Genomic DNA, 22,458 nt, shown 5'->3' with positions numbered 1-22,458 from the left:
TGTAGTAAATTTTGTGGAACATCTTAAGCTCTGTCTACACTATCAAACTTTATGAGAAAACAAATGTGATGTGCCCATGGAACGTCATATCACTACAATAATTGGGCACATCACATTTTTTTTGTCAACCTAGGTTTAGAACACATTTCACTCTTTGTTCAACAATGCATTGTTGGTTACAATATGTATGTTTGTTTGTATTAACAGCCCGTTTCCAATACAACGAAGGTGTTGAAATGCGGGTTCCATGAAGAGGAAATGCTATGTACGAAGAAGAGATGTAAACGCTTTGAATTCTATACGAAGAAGTGGCCTAAAAGAGAAATTACATACAGGTGAATAACAATAACACTTTATTCCTAATTTCCTGGACCTTCTGCATTCTCACTCCTGAGGACGATCAAGGTATATAGATCGAAACGTTGAGAAACTCAACAGTTCTTTTCAGAACTCGTGGTGTACTGCAACACTGATAAAAACAAAATCTCCACATGGTTTATTAATTATTAAATTAGAATTTAAGTGTGAATAGAAGAGAAGGGAGACAGAGTTCTATTACAAATCTGGGTCGTAGGTCTAATTGGTAACATTCATGATAGTGCTAGCCATTGGCACATCTAGTACGTTGTGAACTTCTTCACAACATGAATGCCAATTGCAGCCTTCTGAGTATAGTGACTAATTCTGTAAATTATCAATTTTATTAACACGAAGATTACTAAGTTCACTACAATGGTTTCCTAAAATGCCGTTAACCTGCATGGTGCTTTCCTTTTGATGATGAGAGATAACACTAGCGGTTTGATGATGTTTCAACACATTTTAAACACAGGTAGAATTGTTTAGGGCCAGTAGGACCAGAATACCGGCAGTATTTTAAAATTGTTCATTTGATTTTTTTGACGGCCAACACAAACTTTTTCCTTCTAGAATTAGTAAAGAAACACTAACTAAATGATATTTTATAGGCCTAATAATTTGTTAATCTAACACAGAGGTTTGGTGAGGTTTCAACACATAATAGACACAGGTAGAATTGTTCAGGGCACGGAGGAGGACCAGAACGACGGAAGTATTTTTTAAATTGTTCATTTGGTTTCTTGGTCGCCAACACAAACTGTTTGAAATGATTGAAATTATGTTATAATTATTAATTTAAAACAAAATTATGTTTGTGTTTACAGAATTGATAACTGGCCTAGTAAAACAGATATCTGTAGACAAGACATTCCACAATTATTTAAAGAAGCATTTCAACTTTGGAGCGACGTTTCTCCGTTAGTTTTCAGAGAAGTTGGCAAAAATGAATTAGCGAACACTAATATCAACTTCAAAAAACGTGCTCATGGAGACAAGGTTGAGTTCGATGGGCCTCGAGGCACTCTTGCACATGCGTACCACTTAATGGGTGGTTATGGAGAGTTGAATGGGGACATTCACTTTGATGATGACGAATATTGGACATGGAAATCCAATAAAGGTAATAGCGCCCTCTGAATAAAAAAAAAACTAAATATTAATGCCACACAATGCGCCCCGTATTCATTCATTTAAACGGAGATTTTTTTTTACAAATTATCGGGCGCTAATTTTCGTAGGTAAGCGATGCAAAACAATTATTCATTTTTTATATTTCGCTACCTTATTGAATAGGAGTGACGTCTGTGTATCTACGAAAGTATGCTACCGGGCGCGACAATATACATCGCATTTATTGTAAAATTTTGTATTTTAGCATGATACTTTTTTTGCGTATGGCGCCCCATAGTCTACACCATTACTGTATTAGGATATTATATTGGGATCCGTATTATTATTTGTAATTGTATAATTTTTTTCGAAAAAGGTATGATGAAGAAAATGAACCTATTTATAGTTGCTGCTCATGAAATGGGTCACGTGATTGGGTTAGCCCATTCAAAAGTGCCCACGTCACTAATGTGGGAAAATTACCAAGAATTTAAAGATGGGTACACATTATCGGAAGATGACGTCAAGGGAATTCAACACATATATGGTGAGTTAAAACAAAATAGAATTTCCCGACCCCGTGTTCTTAGGCCTATACATTCTTTAGCTTGGTAGGTGCTGCACTGCTGGCCGCCGTGGGTCCGGGTGTGGACCTAATCCAAATTTCCTCAGTTTCCAGTTAAGCTTAAGGACCAACAATAATAAATGTAAGGCTTTGTCTATACACTATCAAACTAGTTCGACAAAAAAGGTGTGATGTGCCCAAATATGGCAGTGATATGCCTAAAGATATGATATGTAGTGATATGATATCAACATTCCATATATGGGCACATCACATTTTTTGTCACATAAAGTTTGATAGTGTATAGAGAGCTTAACATTTAAATTATTCTCTTTTCCAGGCAAACACAAAAGACGTAAAACAGAAGGAGCTAAGACTGGGAGGATAGTACCGGTCAGCAAAAGTCAAAAGTCAACGAATAAAAAACATAATATGAAAAATAAAAATATTTTAATCAATAGGCCTAAAAACTCAAATTCAAACAAGAACCGACTGACAACCAAATGCGATTGGTCTTTGGATGGCGTTACACAGTACAGAGGGGAAATAATGATATTTAAGGTAACCGTTCGTTCTAGAAACGTACAGTGAGGACTATATTATAAAATGACGTCTTTGACAACGACAACGACGACGGCGGAAACGATTACTGATAATAGGAGGACGGTGGTTAAACTCGTGGTGGTCTACGAGTGTTGAAAACGGATATACGTCGAAGATGACGAGGACAATAGATTAGAAAATAGATCTTGTCAAAAAATGATGTCGGGAAGAGCAACGCATGCGTGTTAGTTAGCTATTGATGACAGTGGCGGCAATCGACGACATGACCTAGGCCTATAAGCTAGTGAACATTACACCGATGGTATAAATACGAGACTACGAACGCAATTTGTGACGTCACAAACAAAAATGTGTGAAGAAATAAAAAAGAAAGATAACAAGATGGTTAAGAAAGGACAAAATGGATCGCGTCGATATAAGACGCGTCGGACATACTCTAGAGTGTGACCGAAAAAAGGTACAAAGTACTATATCTTTACATTTTGAAGGGCAATCGAATTTGGCGAATGAAGGAAGACGGAACAATGATTTCAAGCGAGGATGGTGAATTAGCATCTTCGTATTGGTATAATCTCCCGTCTGACATCGAGGCTGTGTATGAACGTTATACAGACAGGGCCCTAATCTTTGTGAAAGGTATACACTATGCTTTAACCTATGATTACCTTCATTTATTGGTAGGCCTATATATAGCTGTGTCTATGCTTTAATTCAAGTACAGGTACCTTTTGTAAAAGATACGATACCGAGTTTCTTTTAAGTTCCTCCGATTGAGCACAAAATTAATACATACAATTGTCTATCTGTCCGTAGGGCGATATTTGTACGTATACAGAGGACCGCACCAGTACCCGATATTCGAGGCTAGGCCACTACAAAAAGAGATGCCTAAAGGAGTGGATGCCGCTCTGTCTGTTTTTGAATCCGATGAAGAAGGCCTATACCTGTTTAAAAATAAACACGTATGGAAGGTAGATGTGTCGACATACAGAATTGAGAGTGGCTATCCCAGGAAAATATCTAGTATGTGGAAGAAGCTACCAAGAGATGTTAACGCTGCGTATCACCAGAAAGGTAATTTATTTATTTCAACTTTGTGCAAATTTGGTTCTTCTAATCTAATTCATAGGAATACAATAATCACTGTTCTTGGAGCCTTCTTTTTCTGAAGACACATGGCCGTCATTAACGGATACATAGTATCAGTTGACTTCACTGCTGGTGTACTCGAGATTTATATTGATTTAAATGTGCTTTGTTGTTCGTTAACATAACAATTAGAATCAACTATTTTTTCTTCCAGGATACGTTTACTTTTTCAGAAATGGTCGAGTCTTCAAAACGAAATTCGGAAAAACTTACGTCACCCGTTACAAGCGTCCTCATTGGCAGAAACTTTATCAATTTACTAGAAAGTGTTGACCGTTCATTATGAGCAGGATATCTGGACAAGTACAATTGTTAGTGTCAGATCTTCAACCGCCCTCTACATTTAACTTGTTTGATACAAATAAAATAGAGAAACGTGTAAGGCTCTATTTCTACACTATCAAACAAAATGTGATGTGCCCATATATAGAAATGATGATGTCATATCACTACTATATTTAAGCATATCACTACCATATTTGGGCACACCACACTGTTATTGTCAAACTAGTTTGATAGTGTAGACAGAGCTGCAGTTGATACAAGAGGAACGTTTAACTGCAAGTTGATAAGTGGTGTTGACCCACGGTTCCATATTTATATCTCGAGCTGATTCTCATGAATAAGGGTAATGACGTCATCATGTGCCTACTGTTGAATTTCGTAGATAGAAATCGTCACTATATTACCCTTAGTTTGAAGATAGCTGGTCCTTTAGTAAAGGGACTCCAATTAAAGACCACTACTGATATACGTTATAGTTAATTACATTTCATATTCACATAACAATACATTCATAACGTATGTACAGTACCGTATATAACGTAGACATTAAAAATGATGTGTTGCTATACTGTTAGCGGTGTCAACAAACGGTCAACGAATACAAATAAATAAACCGCATTGGATATACTGTACGGGCTCGGGATAATAGTTTCATATTTTCAAAAGTGCATTGAATATAATAAAAACCCCAGTTGCTGTAATTTGCAATCAATAGTCATATGACAAATAATAGTTATTTTGTAGATTTTTGAATTATAAATTATGTCAAACTCACAATAATTTCGTAGATTAGAGGACCGAATAATGTATAATTTGGATAAATTTAATGAACTGAACATCAATGATAACAATGCGTCAATATTTTCTTCATGTTTTATTCATGAATTATTGATATTCATATAAAACCACTGCTTAGCTTAATCATGTTTTTTTTATATCATAATGTAATTTAGATCATAATTCACAATCACTTAATCAATGCAATTAAAATGAAAATGTTTCATTTTTTAACCATAACCTAAATTGCTTGTTTTGCAAACATTATTAGATGATGTCACAATAGTTCACCAATAGCATTCGTTTTGTGTTCCGAGTACTAAGCGCGCCTTAGTTTGATCAACCAATCAGTACGTAACAATTCAGAGGAGCATGCGTAGTAGCACGCGCCATCAGTAACAATTGACCAATAGCATGTATTACCTATATTTAGCATAGTGAAATCTGAAAGTAAATCAGCCAATCAAATTACTCATCATATGAGCATGCGCATTGGACAGTACTCATCAGCAGCCGAAGCGAATGAAATATTATGTCTACTATACCACTTTCGTAAACGTTGTATTTGATTGACGTTTGCTAGCATTGATATGTCAATTAGTGGGCGGTCGATGTTGATTAGACAATAGCTAATTAGATAGTACTTGCGGATAACTAACTCATTTATGTTTACCTTTTCTTGCTACATTACCTTACACCGTTACAAAATCTGCTCATCTTGTTACTTTCGGGAAACATCCACGCAATTAAATTTGGTAACTCCTCAAACCAGACAACAACCAAAAGGCTCTGTCTAAACGACAGATTTCCACAGCTCTTCATGTTTCAAAAGAAATAAACATTCTCGATAAAACTAGGAAACCTGCATGTGAATATACATAAACAAATGACAGATGTGTGGACGATTTCAAAGGGAGATTTACACTCTGTTTCAGGACAAAATGCATCCGAGATCACCCTCGACAAATAGTTCACTTTCGTCGCCGAGTTCACGTAGCTCCGGCCCGACAACACCTCAGCGATGTCCGTTTGCGATTCACGAACTTTTGGGGCTAGGGGATACGGAGAAGCAAAGTCCTCGGCCGGCACCTGTGCTTAGATCGCCGACGTTTTTCGGTTTTCCGCATGATTTTCCTCTGCCTATGTATTTTGGAAAGCCTGCGTATGTTCCTTCTCTTGCGCTAGGTTTTCAAAGTGGTTTATTGCAAGCAAGGCAACCATCTCATGAACAACTTATATCACGGACATCTGGTAAGAACAAAACAAAATTATATTACTATTTATTATGTACATTTATTTCTATATATCATCAAAATTGATAATCATCGTTTTGAACGAAATGATGGAGTTGTGTCAAAGATAATACAGTAACGATATATTTCTTCCAAGCGCTTATGATACGTAGACCTACTAGGCCTAGCTTAGAAAAATAAACCATTATTTCATACATAAAAATGACAAATATTACTATAGACTCGTTAAGATATGACAAAGTATACGAGCTTAAAGAACAAAATGAACAAGTTGGATTTATCCACAACACATTTTCATTTGTGAGGATGTTGCAACATTTCATATACGAATGAGTAATTATGATCAGGATCCTAGCTAAAAGTAAAACTAGAATGTATTTTGAGATGTGATGTAAAACAAATACTTTATAGGCCTATAACAAGGTTAACAAACTATTGAATGTGTAAATGAATTAAGCATTTGGACGAATTAATAATCCTATATACATATAGATAAAAATGCAATCAGATTATATTGAAATTAGGATTGGTTTGTTGCGAATTTGGATTGAAAACACATACAGAATGTGCTTCTTTGCAACCTACGTTTGGACGAATAACCCATCAACGAAACTTCCATTTTATTGTATGAAAATATATCTCTAGTGCGATTCATTCGTTGACCTCTCCCCAACAATTTGAGGAAAAAAAGCACGAAATTAATTTGGCTATTGCACTAAGCACATTGTATAATAACCAATCTTAGATTTGCGTCCTTTTCCACCAAATAGGGCTTTAAAAATGCGCGCTGTGATTTTGTTTTAGAATCGCACACAGTGTAATATTATTTCATGATGTGTCATCCCGGTTGCCATTCTTCTTGTTTATCAGTTTCTCCTTCATTATCGTGTAAAATGGCATATGTTTAATATGATTAGCCGATGATTGAATTTAGTGTTAGCCTGAAATCAAATTAATTCATTTATTCCATGTAATTTGCTCAGAGAAATGCTAATTTGCCTGCTAATCCAACTGCGATACAGTTGAGGGACTTCGTAACCCGTCAATGTGGAAAAATAAGTAGCCTACGTAAAAGTTAATAATGATCATATTATTATGCCGGTGGTTTTCGGATATTCCTAATATTTTCTACAGTTTTCATTACCAGTAGTACTTATAAAATACTTAATAAATATTAATATTTTATATTGCCTTCACAAGATAAAAAATTAAACAATAAATTAAAGATATATTGTTCCCCTAAATATTTTTTTTCTATTAATAGTTATTCACTTTGACCAAAAAAATGATTTGCCTGAAAAAAGCAAAAAATACTGTCTGTCAGAGAATGGTTTTTGGTTAACATTAACGTTTCGTTTGTCTTTTTATAGGCCTAAGTGAAATCTATATTTATTTTTTGTGAATAACTTTATTAAAACTGTGCAATGGCCTATTTAAAGTCTGATTTTATTAATATTTATTTTTCATGTTTTTGTGGGACAATATATCTTTAAACAATAAGAAACAAGATTTGTGTTCTTGTCCGCATGTTACTAAGTTTTTTTTACGGTAGCCGTCATACAAACGAGTGCAATAGACCAATTATGTTATGGTAAACGAATAAGCGTATAGTTAAAGTCTCCATAGTTTAAAGTTTCTTTTTAAAAAATCAGTGACGTGGTGTATACGCGCGCATACACAATCCGTTCATTTTCATCAACATTTGTACACGTCAAATTGTGCATCTATTTGTGATATATACGCACAATGACATAAATATTACAAGTAGTTGTTGAAAGTACTAGATATCATAAAGATTGATGTACAAGTATGTGACATGATCGAATCCTCTCTTCTTAAAATCTACTATTCAACAACTCTACTTTATTGACAACTATGCTTTTCCTACAATTCATATTTTACTTAATACAATACTGACAGCACAAATGTATATTCAATTCAAACACAATGATGTACACAAGGATACTAAGAGTGGCAGAATGGACAGTAGTTCATTTTATGGTCAGACTTATACAAATCTACTTCAATCTAAATTCCTCCGTGCACTGACAGCCGGAACTTCTCCCTCGTCTCCACATCTAACTTTCCAAAATAATGTTATGTTTCGAGGCATAGTGAATGTTATGCACAGTGTATCGCCATAAAATCATATCTGTATCGGGTAATTAGTAAAAATTAAAGAATTTCTGACACATCTTACAAATAGACATTTAAGATTATGTTAATCGAAACCCAAAAATATAGGTACAGAGAGAGCTCGAGTAACTACTCTGATAACAATATTACTAGAGAAAAAGTGAACAAAAAAATCGAGTCGATACAATATTAAACATATTAAATCAAAATTTAATATAGCTTAAATCAAAATATTAGTTACAAATTAATTAACAATGATGTTCTAATTAATTATTCCGTACGTCGTTTAACGTCGACACGTTGATATCAATAAGCAATTATTGTTATTAATACTATGGCATGTATTCCTATAGGAATAGAAGCCACCTTGAAAATCTGAAGTATACAAAAACATTTCCCTGATTAACACCAGGTCATTAAACTTTTCCTTGTTACGAAAATCTTTAAAAAATGCTAGAAACCATCAACGTTAATTAACTGTAAAGCACTCAGTTGTAATATATTTCATTGTAATCTGATGTACAGATGGGCAAGAGAAGCCTGTAATTTAAAGTAAATCGTATTAGCGTCATCATTGTAGTCACTTAACGGCCACTACTGTCTTTCGTCCGCGTATCGAACTTACTCGTGAGATATAGTTAGGCCTACTTCTGCCTAAATAGCATTCTCGGCGACTTAGTCATACGTGCCAGTGAGTGGCTTGCTCTGGTTATGATAGCTACTTTGTAATCAACACAATGTCTTAGATTTAAATTTTTTTAGAAGACGATTTTGTACAAATTATTGATACAATGAATGAAAAGCGATGACACGAAGGATACGTTGGTGGACTGGGATATGAGGAGACATGAATTCGAGACCTATGTCAGTCCCGTCTTATGTGCTGTCGTAATATCCCATATATTGATATAGGCCTAATCGGTTTAAAATGAAGACCATTAAAACTGTACTATCACAAAATGTTTGTTTTTCAATGGTGTAACAAAATTATTTAGTTCGTTTATTTATTCGAAAACCATTTCTTTATAAATCATAATTATATTAAATTGCTAAAAATAACGACTTGGAATTTAAAACGACAATTTTTAACATTGACATGTTTCAGTTAAGCTTAGCTAATCGTCGTTATTTTGTTTTTATTTAAATATTGTTGAAATAATTAAAAAATAAAATCAGCCAAACAACTGAAACAACAAGACAGTTTATATTAATTACAATGATGTATCAATAGTATCAATATTTATTTTTAATATATCACTCCTAAATTTTTGGAGAATGAAAAAAAAAACAAATGCTTGGTTTTAACGTATATATTAAAATAAGTTAAAATTAGCCAACATATGATCGTTAAGTAAATAGGCCTATATTGTTTGTTGATCAAACGAATAAATAATTAATTAATAAATATTACAATTTATCATTAAATAAATTCTTTCTCATTAACTTTGTGGCTGATATGCATTTTACATACAGATTGACAACATATGTCGGGAAACTTGCTGTATATAGGTTCACTCGACCACAGTATCTGTGTTACAACACACGTCATAAGGCTCGTAATCGTGTAATACAAGTACGGTTCGGTAACAGATCGGTAGCGTTCGGTAGCGTTGAGTAGTAGATCGAAATCAATTCAATTATCTGCAATGATATTTTAGCAAATGTGTGATGGTATATTTACCTTCTCGTCAGATTAGCTCAGCCACCAGACGACCCAAGTCCCCAATTCCACACAGCGCGTGTTGGAGTGTGTCGTGCAGAACGCTACCACAATACACCATACAAAGAAATTAAAAAACTCTATTAATTTCAAATAATATTATTTATATTGAATGCATTTTAATGACTCTGTTATCCTGTTTGTATTAATTGGAGAACTTCTTGATTAGTTAGTTACATTATAAGTTGTTTTAAATGTAAATATATACATAATAAAAATGATGAATTAATTATAACAAAGATATTAATAAAATAATCACTACCTAATGTAAGTTATCACTTATAAATGCATGGCCTAAGTAATTGAATGGTAGATAAGGGCATAATATCAGCAACGCGGGTTAAAAGCGTGACAAAGAAAATATGTCATTTTTATAAAAGTTAAAAAATCTGCTTTTAGTTACTACATCATCATTGATAGAATAGATACTAATGGTATAAAAGATGTGTTGTGGAATGGTTGTTTGTTAAACAAAAGAATATTCTTATACTACGAAACAATATTAGGAGTTATCAACATGACCAAAATTAATGTAGGCTCAACTGCAAAGGTTTAAAAATCTATATTAGAAAACAGTACGGAAGAAAAGAGTGCGAATGTCTAACCGCCCTTCTTGAGCCGGTATGTTTCCAGATGTAAAGGTCGTTATACGAACATGTTACTCAAAAGGAAAAAGCAACTTCTAGGTTCAACATTTTCACTATGAATAATAATAATAATAATATAATAATATAAAAAAAAATATTTGATAATAATAATTTTGAACAAACTGGTCAATATTTTTTTAAAAATAATATGAACTAACTTAATCCTTGACATTATACATTACGAATGTTACGTAATACTTATACAATGATTTATTCAAAAATATTGTATAGTTTGTTTCCTTTATGTAATATACCGGTACGAAGTAGACTGTAGACTGTATTACAACTATGCTACTAAAATATCAAGTGTCATAATAAAATGAAATCTCATGAATGTTTTGAGTGAACGAGTCTTGGAATAACCATGGCATAATTTAAGTGGCATTGTTTGGCACAAAGTGCCCTCCTTACTGTCTTTTTATCATTACACTAAGTCAATCAGATTACGGTCTGATTCCTCTTGTTATGTTTTCTCGCCTCTTTTCATCGTAAAATAACCTGCACTCCATCGTACACTGTTCATTGTACTTAGCCGGCAGGAGGCCGATGAAACGTTGACCAGATTGAAGAGTTCGTGCGGAGAATGTATAATTTACCCGTGGAGATGTTAGTGGTTACCTGTGTATTTGGAACGACTGCTTCCCCTTAAGCTAGACCCTATCAAACAATACTGTTTGAGGATAAGTAGTGGATATAGAATAGTGTCTATGTACATGGTTAAATCAAACCTAGGAAGTTATTGCCAATCAAAAATATCTAGCTTTCTGATTCTAAAAACTAAGATGGAAATCTTGTGCCAAAAATCCTATAACTTTATGTTTTTGCTAATTGAACATAAAACTTTTAACTAATCTTATACCGATTTAAGTAGGCATATTTCGAGAAATGTGTTCACATGGCCTGGGCTGGTACGTTTATCAAACCTTTTGCTCAGGCAAGATTGTTAAAAAGTACTAAAGTGAGAGGCACCGAGGCTTTAATTATCAAACCAATTTGTTGTATCTTAAGGAATGGATTTATAATTGTTTATAACTAATATGACTTAAGCCAAAACTAATATTTTTTGCTAAGCATGTTTGATATGTATACTGTATAACACATTTAAATACCCGGTTGCTGATTTGGGTCGCTATGTTTGAACTTAATAAAATAATTAATCTTCAATTTTAGATACTGATGAAGAACACGAAAACACGAGAGTGGTTAGTCCAACCTCAACGATGAGCGCCACAAACAAAAAGAAAAGGAAAAAGAGACGCCATAGGTACGTTGCTGTCAGTCGGTCAGTGTGTCCAAACTAATGTTCTCATTATCCATGCAGGAAATCCAAATAATATTTTATAAGCCCGCATGCTCCACCTGAACAAATTAAAGAGTGACAGATTAATGATATCCGGTTTGGACATCAAAGTTTATGCTTGTCAACGCGATTACAAGAAAGTTGACGCTTTTTGTTCGCCTGAAGGCAATCTGGTTAGTTCAGATCCTTAAATTCCATGTGAAAAAACTCAGTCAGTAGCGCCTTACGTTCATGTTGATTGGCGTTATGTCATCAACCGTCTGCTGCTAAAGGCTACTTACTATAAATATTGTGATTTTCATGTATATAGTTGTATAACATTGTTGAACTTTCTATTTTAGAACGTTTAGTTTGTATTCAAAGTTCCAGTGTTGCTCAATATTTTCTACGTAATTACCCTAATTTTGTTTAGAAACTTCTTCAAACTGTCATTCTAGAATTAAAAACACTAAACTTAATTACCAAGTGTGTACATCCTTAGATACTTTACTCAAATTTCATACACTGTCGCTCAAACTAAACTTGACAGAATTTAAGCTACAACAGCGATAAAGATAATATGCTTAGTACTCTATGTTAAAAGCTTGTAGTAGTTATAAATAGTGCACTGTTTAATATGTTATTTAATATTATGTAGTAAATTTTCCTACTGCTCCAAATTAATCAAATGTTTTTTGTTCAGATCATATTGTATTAACATGTACTGTTCTCCTTTATGGTCTAATCATTTAAAAAAAGATATCAACCGAATTAAAGTTTGTTATAATGATGCTTTCCGGAGGTTGTTGGGACAACCCAGATTTGTTAGTGCGAGGAATGTGTGTGTGGAAAACAATATTCCATCATTTTATGAATATTTGAGGATTTCGACTTACCGATTTCTTACAAGAATAATGAAAAGCGAAAACAGAATGTTAATTTGTATATAAAAATATTTGTTAATGGATTCAAATGTACTACAAATGGAGAGAGGCATTATATACCAATTTGGTCCTCTCTCCTTCATCTTGTTTTTTGTGTAATGTATTATACCATATGGACAATTGTCTGAAATAAAAGTTGAATTGAATTGAATTGAATAAAATATCGATAATCCGTTCTTCTACAGAACTATTTTTACCAGTTACCAGCTTGATGAACTTGAGAAAGCGTTTGGAGACGCCCACTATCCGGACATCTACGCCCGAGAGGTACTCTCACTTAAAACAGACCTCCCTGAAGACAGAATTCAGGTAGGCCTAGGTTAAAATACAAAACATGGTTACATCTTTGACCATGCTACGATTAAAAAATCTTGAGGTGGCTTAAAAGAAAGGAAATATAATGTATTAATAATTTAGGAGGATTTTCTCTACTTAATAAGGCCAAAATGGTACTTTGCTTTTGGTGGTGGGTTTAGGCATAATGATGGAGTTGTTTAATCTATTTCTTATTTACACATCATTCCTATTAGTCTAAAGCTCTGTCTACACTATCAAACTTTATGTGATAAAAAATGTGATGTGCCCATATATAGACATGATGATGTCATTATTATCACTACCATATTTGTGCACATAACTACCGTATTTGGGCACATCACACTTTTTAGACAGAGGGTAAGTTCGTGTCTGTCCAATAACAATAGGCCTACTATTTGATATGTGAATCTGCATAAAGTTTGAATGGCGGGAAGTCGAAACATTTTACGTACGCATGGTCAAATTAAGTCTTGTTTTATTGTCTTCGGTTTTATAATCATTATCAGTGTAATCAGTGACTTTGTACATGTTTACACCTGTAAGAACCAACGATTTTATAATACTTTTATAATATTGACGCTGAGTTGAGGCTTAATGGTGTATTTTCAATGAATACATTTCCATTTCATTTCTTTAATTATACAGCCTGATTTAAGTAATTAAATTGACAAATGTTTTATATATGTATTACACTAAGTTTGCCATTTAATATCCTCTCGTAGTTTATTCTTACGAAATTGCTAATAATCCGCTTATATTGCCTTATTTCATGATTAAAGTTATTTAAAATTCAAAAAAGGCTTTACGCCACATCATTGATGAGAAATTAGACAATTACCAGATTGAGGGAAGCAAGTGTTTTTTCTAAGGCATAATATTATTACTGCACAGGAGACGCAAGCAAATAAGATATAATCGGCTTAAGTTAAGCTTCTTCGTGCTTTAATAAGTAACATCATATGTAAAATTAACACTTCTTATTTCTGTCGTCGTCTCTTTGGGCGATTGTTAATCTTACTTTCAAAATCAGTTCAGTTAAAGCATATAAAAGAGAATCTAAAGGCCACGAAACATGTACTTCTGTCTGTGATTATAAACGATGATGTAAGCTATAGAAAATGCTCGATTGTGGGTGGGTGACCAGCCAAACCGTGAATAAGCAATGCGCGTTCAAATACTGATAGCTTGTAATCGTACGCGCGCGTCTTTAATCGTACACGCGCGTCTTTAATCGTACGCGTGCTGTCAATGACGAATTGCCCAACCTGTGCTAGTTTTCAAAGATATTTATATCATTATTTTTTATTACATCGCTTTTGGCAAGAAAACTAATTTTCTTTAAGTGAAGCAGGATTTGGTATCGAGACACCACACATTAGACGTGAACGAATTATCATTGCATATTTCGATAATCTGATCCATTAGAATGAGTGTTAATAAGGCCTAATGATTCCATTGCAACATTATTCTAATTAATAGAACATGAACAGATTTTAAAATTAATCGTAAATAAATCAAAATACGGCTTTAGGCAATCTTATATTGTATGAAATTATGGAATAACTACTCGTCTGCCTTCAAGTTAAATCACTCAGTGGGTAAATCCAAAACAGATAAAGAGCATATGAATTCATCTTTTTTTGTGCAATGTAAAAAAAATCTATCTATCTATCTATCAAAGTCCTATTGTCGCTTTGATGAATTGCAAAGCCTAGTTAAACTCAAATGTCTTCATAAAAAGCCTACCTTCAATAGTCAATACATGCTTGTCTGATAATTAGTTATAGGCCTAAATTGTTTTCAATTTCTTACTATCTCTTAATAGTGGCTTTTTGTTATTGTTGTTATTTTTTGGTAACCTTGCTAATTGATTAAATTAATTAAAGTTTAATCGAGGGCTCATTGTAAACCAAAATAAGCATCGACGATAAATAATTACTTCATTATCAATTATTGCAGATTTATCACTTGTTGTAATGAATAGAATAGCGAAGGGCGTTCGTGAGGATATGAGATACTTACCATTATAATTAATAATGTTAATAATTACGTAATAAAGTCTAAATACGAGAATCTTATAGGCCTAAATGTTGTATCAACAGAGAAGATGAAGATGTTGAAAAATTCCAAGCGTTTTTGTATTGCCTTGTTTTTTAGTATTTTTTTTTGTGAAATAAAAAACATTTGTTTAGTGAAAAACCAAATCAAACAGGAAAAGATCTATAATACAAAACAAACTTTATTTCTTTCTAAATGGCAGAATTAGTTTATTTTATACCAATTTTTCAACTCATTTAAATATAGCATGGTATTTCCTGCAGTCGCACCAATATCTTCCTCGACTTCACTCCTAATGTCCTGTTCGCTGCAGAGATTTGTTTATATGGCAAGATTGTAATCATGCTTAAATGTTTTGGTATTGGTAAAACTTTAATATCATAACTACAGTCTGATATATTTTGGTATTGGTATAAACTTTAATATCATAACAATTATAGTCTCATATGTTTTGGTATTGGTAGAAACTTAAAGATAAAACTATAGTCTCATATGTTTTGGTATTGGTAGAAACTTAAAGATAAAACTATAGTCTCATATGTTTTGGTATTGGTAGAAACTTAAAGATAAAACTATAGTCTCATATGTTTTGGTATTGGTAGAAACTTAAAGATAAAACTATAGTCTGATGTGTTTTGGTATTGGTAGAAACATAAACATTTCCTTTAAATAACTAATTTAAAGTCGTTAGTTTTGAAAAATTGGCATTTGTCAGAGAAAGTAGTCACAATCCGGTTCAACGACTCTCTTAAAACCTAATCAAGTTTATTAACTTTACAACAAAATCCTATAATTCACATTCGATGATTAAACACATTTTTATTCTATCAATTATTACATAAATTCTAGTTTTATCAAGATGACACGTTTTCGATAAACTTGATTGAGAAATATTTTGATTTGTTGTATCTGATCATTTTGTAACGGATTTGCATGTTATCAAGATCTAATCTTTACTCGTAACTCGTCATTTGAATAATTTAAAGACTACTAATACAACTAAAAGGATGGGTAATTTCATATAAAGTATGTCTAATGCGAGATAGAACACAAGAAAAATAGATTATATTTACAAGTTTAATCTGTGAGAAGATTTGTAAATTATCTCGCCTGAAGCGCCGTGCATGCAGAACAATCATGTATATTCGGATATTAGATGTAATTACGAATTTAGCCATAATGAAAATGTTACCATCATAAATCAGCTCCTTATACTGATTCTATCCAATTAATTTGATTATAATTATTGGGAGGACAAAGACATGGGTGTATGTAGATGGATGGTATACTACGACAAGATAGGAGACAAATGGTAAAAATCACAACGTATTGAGTCTCTTGCAAGAAAAAGATTAAGATATAAGTAATTAATATATTTAATTATAACAACATAACTACTTACAATAAAACATCAACAGTGTAGTGAATTAATTTGCGAAGCCTTAACTTAAACATTTACAATATGCAAGTTGTTTTGCTGAATTAAATGTTACGGCAACAAGACTCAGAATAATTTTTATATTCATGTAAAACATACTTAAATCATATTTAAAGATATTCAAAATAAATACACATTATTCATAGTCTACTATATATTTTTCTTCTACATAATTATTCTATATACATTACTCTGGTAGAGTACCAGTAGCAGTGTTCTCCAATTATTCGTTCCAACTTCAGCTGTTGTGGAACAAGCCTGTGGCGATTACACAATGTAGAGTTGAACAACAATTGTTACTGTTGATAGAAAATGTAAACATCTTTATTTTCGTGATGTCAGGTGCTGATAATTAACCATAACTTTTAATCCAGTGATTTTTTAAATACTAAAGCATGGTTTGCGTTGAATATGACTTCGCTAGAACGATTTCTCCAGTAAATGTGGACATGCTGAAATGGACTAATAAAGTTACGATACTTTTACCTAAATAAAGTGGACCAATCACATTTCGATATTTCCACGTAAATAAAGTGGACCAATCACATTTCGATATTTCCACGTAAATAAAGTGGACCAATCATATTTCGATATTTTTACGTAAGTAAAGTGGACCAATCACATTTCGATATTTTCACGTAAATAAAGTGAACCAATCACATTTCGATATTTTCACCTAAATAAAGTGGACCAATCATATTTCGATATTTTTACGTAAGTAAAGTGGACCAATCACATTTCGATATTTTCACCTAAATAAAGTGGACCAATCACATTTCGATACTTTTACATACCTAACCAAAGTGGAACAATTGCATTTCGATGATTTTACGTATTAACCAAAGTGGACCAATCACACAGCAGTTTCTTTTTACAAATCGTCTCCTTCCTGTCGGATAACAGTTCGTTGTTTACAATTTGTTGTCTTCTTAACAAATCTTCAGACACGTTGATCTTGTTTACTTTAATATTAAATAATATCTTTGAAGTGTTTTCGCTTTACCACTTCAAATGTTGTGTAGACTTGCAGAATCAACGAATTCTGTGTTATTTTGTAAAAATTAAGCTACTAAACAGCTAGGAATATCTTGTTAAGAACTTTGACAGACGTGAAAATAAGGGTAATGTGGAAAAAAGAACAGAGAGAATAAGGAGAACAAGCTAGCGTGCGTGTCGTATGAGGTCATGGACGATGGTTCGTTACGAGCCGCGTAAGAATACTTGTGGAGTAGCGATTAAACGGCTTGCTCCACATTTACATGAACTCATGAAGAACACACTGTTCACTTTCCATACAAATACTTTATGATATACTAACATGTAGAACTATAGTAAAATATACCTCTTGTAAATGCTTGTTCAAATGCAATTTATGAGATTAACATCAGTTTTAAAGATAAATTCGTCGGTTTATGATAAAAAGTGACTAAATCCACCAAATTAATCATTACTATCGATTTGTTATCGGAAATAAGTGTTTATAAGTTTGGTAATCAAAATAACAAGTTTCCATATCGTACTTATTTTTGATAATTATCTTTTATATAGTATAATATTTTTCTCCACAACTAGTACTCTTCTCCATTAATATAAGTTGCACTTTGTATTATTGATTTTAAGTATCGAAATACAAATACGCAGTGTTTCAACAAAAATGATACATTTTAGTATTTTCAGGTTCATTGAGTGTATACTTAAGCAACATTAGGCCTTATATTAGATACAAACTTAATAATTTCGTTGCTTTCAATTTACTGAATTATTTAATTTAAATATTAAATGTAATAATTTACTTCAATTTTCTAGGTGTGGTTCCAGAACAGACGTGCCAAATGGAGAAAGAAGGAAAAGACGTGGGGTAGAAGCAGCGTGATGGCCGAGTACGGTCTGTATGGCGCTATGGTACGCCATTCGCTACCGTTGCCAGAAAGTATATTAAAATCCGAAAAGACTGGTGAACCATGCGCTCCATGGTTACTTGGTGAGTGTCGTTAAAACAGTCACAGATGCATATAATGTTTAAAACATTCGAAATAGTTTGTAGTGTGTAAAGCCGATTTTCCACTAGGCGAATTTGTTCGCGCGAATCGAAGGCGTCAGCTAATACGCATGCGTAGAGAAGGATGTGGAAGATGTAAACATGAATACACATGCGTACAAGCTGGCGCTTTCGATTCGCGCGAACAAATTCGCCTAGTGGAAAATCGGCTTAAAGATCATAAGTAACATAATAAAATGCAGTAGGATTCCAAATTAAATGTGTACGTTATTTCTTATTTTCTTAAGGTATGCATAAAAAATCAGTAGAAGTTGGTGAAAATGCGAGCGACGAAGAAGGTACCAAATCGGAACCACTTTATAAGGAAATTGAACCGAAAACGTCGAGCGGTGGTGGAGACGACACGGAGGCGATACGATCGCACAGCATTGCCTCCCTACGGGCCAAGGCATTAGAACATAGTGCTAAGGTGCTTAGCGAATGCAGGCTAGCAAAGGACACCTTTACCAGCAGTCATGACAAACCATCAAAGAGATTAGACCCGATGAAAAAGGATGACATAACATCAGATGAAAATATTGACGTCATAAATACGGATGATGACGTCACAAATAATAATTGTTAAAAACTTTACGTTTATGTGTTCCTTTGTTTGTAAATACTATTTAAGAATTCATTACTCTTCAAGTTGAATTTAGATTTTATGTAAATAGACTTTAAATGATATAATATGTGTTGCATTTCAACTGTTGTATCGTAAGATATTAAAAAATAGACTTTTTATATTCATATTCAATAATAATTATTAGGAATCGGTAAAATGTATTTTAAACACTTGATAGGCCGAATTTAGAGATTTTAATTAATCAATAAAACTGAAATAAATTTAATATTAATCGATGTTAATGAACTAGTAGGCCTATAACATGGGTCCTGTTTGCAGTAAACCGTACAAAAAGCGTTTCTAACTTTTAATTCTATTTTTTTAAACGCCATATTTATTTACACGTTTTCTATTCACAATATTCATTTCTAGGCCAAACATATTTTTGTTCAGTAATGTATGCGATTATACACCTTATCCACTAAAATGAAAATACACTATTGACATTAAGTTGTATTGTATTCAATGTTAGTGGTAGTAGAGGGCATTTTAACTACTATTTCAGTGCAATTATTAAGCTCTGTTTACACTATCAAACTTTATGTGACAAAAAAAAAATATGATGTGCCAATATAATGTGGACATGATGATGTCATCACTATCATATTTGGCCATATCACTACCATATTTGGCCATATCACTACAATATCTGGGCACATCACACTTTTTTTTATCAAACTAGTTTCATAGTGTAGACAGATCTTTATTCGTTTTTATACCACATTAAACAAGCTGAATTCAGTATATCAGTGCTTAGAATTGTGTTATTTATCATTCTTGTTTTGACTACCAATGCCCAGTAAGGACTCGCTTTTAGGCCTAATCAATTTTTGTAGTTTATTTTTTATTTATTTTTTTATTTTATTCAATCAAAACCAACAGCGATAAATACCGCCACTAACAGGTTTGAAACATAAAACAATACAACATCAAAAACGGTTAACAATAAAATACAGATAAAATATATATATATATATAACATAGATCGGCATGCCATAAACAATTTCAATTAATCAAACAGGTTATGATTGTGGCTGTGTGGTAATGGTGATAATGATGAAGATAAAGGATGAAGATGATAAAGATGATGATGAAGATGATGATGAAGATGATGATAATGATGATTATTTCAATATCCTAGATCCACCCCTGGATGAAGATGATGAAGAAGATGATGACGAAGATGATGAAGAAGATGATGATGAAGATTATGATGAGAATGATGAAGATGAAGAATGATAACGATGAAGATAAAGGATGATGATGATAAAGATGATGATGATGATGATAAAGATGATGATGAAGACGATGATGATGATGATGATCAAGATGATGATGATGATGATGATGAAGAATGATAAAGATGAAGATAAAGATGAAGATAAAGATGAAGATAAAGATGAAGATGAAGATGAAGATAAAGGATGATGATGATGATGAAAACCATGATGATGATGATGGTACGCGTACGTACGGTATTTGTTGTTTCTTTACTTTTTGCTCCCAAATCCTTCCCACGTCCATGCATTGTGCAATGACATTCCTCGCGCGATATCAAGCTATTTGCGATAACCCGTATAGAGACCCAGTTTTCAAAATATACTTTCACAAAATCATTGCTTTCGCTCAGTGTATAGCAAAATGCAATTCTTCAAAGTGCTACATAATTAAATTATTTTAGAGGCTGATTAGTGTATACTGCTAATTAACAACGACCAGTAGTAGTCTGAACAAGCAGGTTTATTTGCACAAGGCTTTGTGTCCATATGAATTATCAATTATTGCCTGCAAGAGCCATGTTTCGGCGGCCTAATTCTCTCTCTACAGCTCCCACTGTTAAACAAATGTGTGCTTTCATTTGCGACATGTCGTAATTAGATTTAACTGAATTAGTTCGTTAGTTAAATGTATCGAGTTGTCTTGAATACAACCATGTCAAGTAATATGATATTTCTAAACAAATCTAGACAAACGAATCATGAACAACAGATTTGATGGGCAATATTTAAGCCTAGAAGTCAACTACAACAATGTTCATCAAAGGTCTTTTAGCCTACCAGGGAAGAGTGAAATTACACGCTCTTCCTTGGGCCTACGAAGTTATTTAAAGGTAAAGGTAAAGGTATTCATATTTGTCCTCAAGCTTAACTGGAAACTGAGGAAATTCGGATTAGGCCCTCCACGGACCCACGGCAGCCAGCAGTGCAGCGCCTACCAGATCAGCACACCGGGAGACGATCCCCTACTTTTTTCGAATAGTGTACCAAGTTCTTTAACGTCCAACGGCTTTACATCCCATCCGAAGGACGAGGCAATGAGAGTAAAGCACCTTGCCTAAGGATGCAATTAGTATGGTACAGATAATAACCTCGAACCCATGCCTATCACTGCAACACAATTGGTCTAAAAAAATTGTCCTAACTGTGATTCCTCATTGATCCATTTTGGGTTTTTTGTTTGTTTTGCATTTTGAACAAAAACTTGTTGGTAGCCTAATTTACCGGTAAAGATTAAGAAACCACTCCTTTCGACACCCCAAAACAAACGAGGGGAAATATACCGTATGTGTGATTTAACACGACCAACAATTCAGGGAGCACCTATATTATTAAAGGGATATGTTGGGGTCGAGAGGGTTTCTCTTCTACTGTATTCTCAGCGGTTAGAATTACATCTTAAAATGTACCAAATATATGATTTTTTAAGTTTGTGTTATAGAACTGGGAGATAACTCCCCAGGAACTGGTGAGATAAAAAGAGTATACACAGAGGAGTTAGGCCTACCCGTCTTCTCAACATGCAATGTGGTTTAGCCTGCCTGTTGATGAATCGGCTTCTAACCGTTAGGCCTATGAAAGTGTAATTTGACATAACGTTTACGCTACATTTATCTTTATCAAACAAAATTAGGTGATTGGCAATTGACAGACGTTTGATTGACGTATGTCACATGACAGTTTTAACCTTCACGCTTCAGTGATCATAATGTTTTGTCGCCGTCGAATCAATTGACATTTAATTCGTAATTGCTACGTTTTAGGCTACTTTTGTTTATTATTACCATGGAGCTATACCTCCATGTTATTACTATACATTTCTAGTGGCGACTTCATAATACACTGGTAGGACTTCGTAAAAATCAAATGTTCGTCTGTCTTTGCAGGGAAGAGTTAAATTAACTTTTCCCTGGTC

General features: G+C 33.4%; 2 protein-coding genes across 2 annotated transcripts; both read left to right on the top strand.

The window, feature by feature from the left end:
• Positions 1 to 208: 208 nt before the first annotated feature.
• LOC140060723 (collagenase 3-like) lies at positions 209 to 4,954 on the top strand. The gene is made up of 7 exons (XM_072107054.1): positions 209 to 335; positions 1,185 to 1,480; positions 1,847 to 2,017; positions 2,376 to 2,596; positions 3,088 to 3,235; positions 3,413 to 3,673; positions 3,903 to 4,954. The coding sequence occupies exons 1-7, from the start codon at positions 259 to 261 to the stop codon at positions 4,019 to 4,021; spliced, it is 1,293 nt and encodes a 430-aa protein (XP_071963155.1). The 5' UTR covers positions 209 to 258; the 3' UTR covers positions 4,022 to 4,954.
• Positions 4,955 to 5,418: 464 nt separating this feature from the next.
• LOC140060536 (visual system homeobox 2-like) lies at positions 5,419 to 19,892 on the top strand. The gene is made up of 5 exons (XM_072106795.1): positions 5,419 to 6,061; positions 11,737 to 11,830; positions 12,975 to 13,098; positions 18,410 to 18,584; positions 18,890 to 19,892. The coding sequence occupies exons 1-5, from the start codon at positions 5,704 to 5,706 to the stop codon at positions 19,225 to 19,227; spliced, it is 1,089 nt and encodes a 362-aa protein (XP_071962896.1). The 5' UTR covers positions 5,419 to 5,703; the 3' UTR covers positions 19,228 to 19,892.
• Positions 19,893 to 22,458: the final 2,566 nt, after the last annotated feature.

This window comes from Antedon mediterranea, chromosome 10 (assembly GCF_964355755.1).
Source record: "Antedon mediterranea chromosome 10, ecAntMedi1.1, whole genome shotgun sequence".
NCBI lineage: Eukaryota > Metazoa > Echinodermata > Crinoidea > Comatulida > Antedonidae > Antedon > Antedon mediterranea.
Note: the sequence above shows the minus strand (reverse complement) of the source record. Positions and strands in the feature narration are given on the sequence as shown.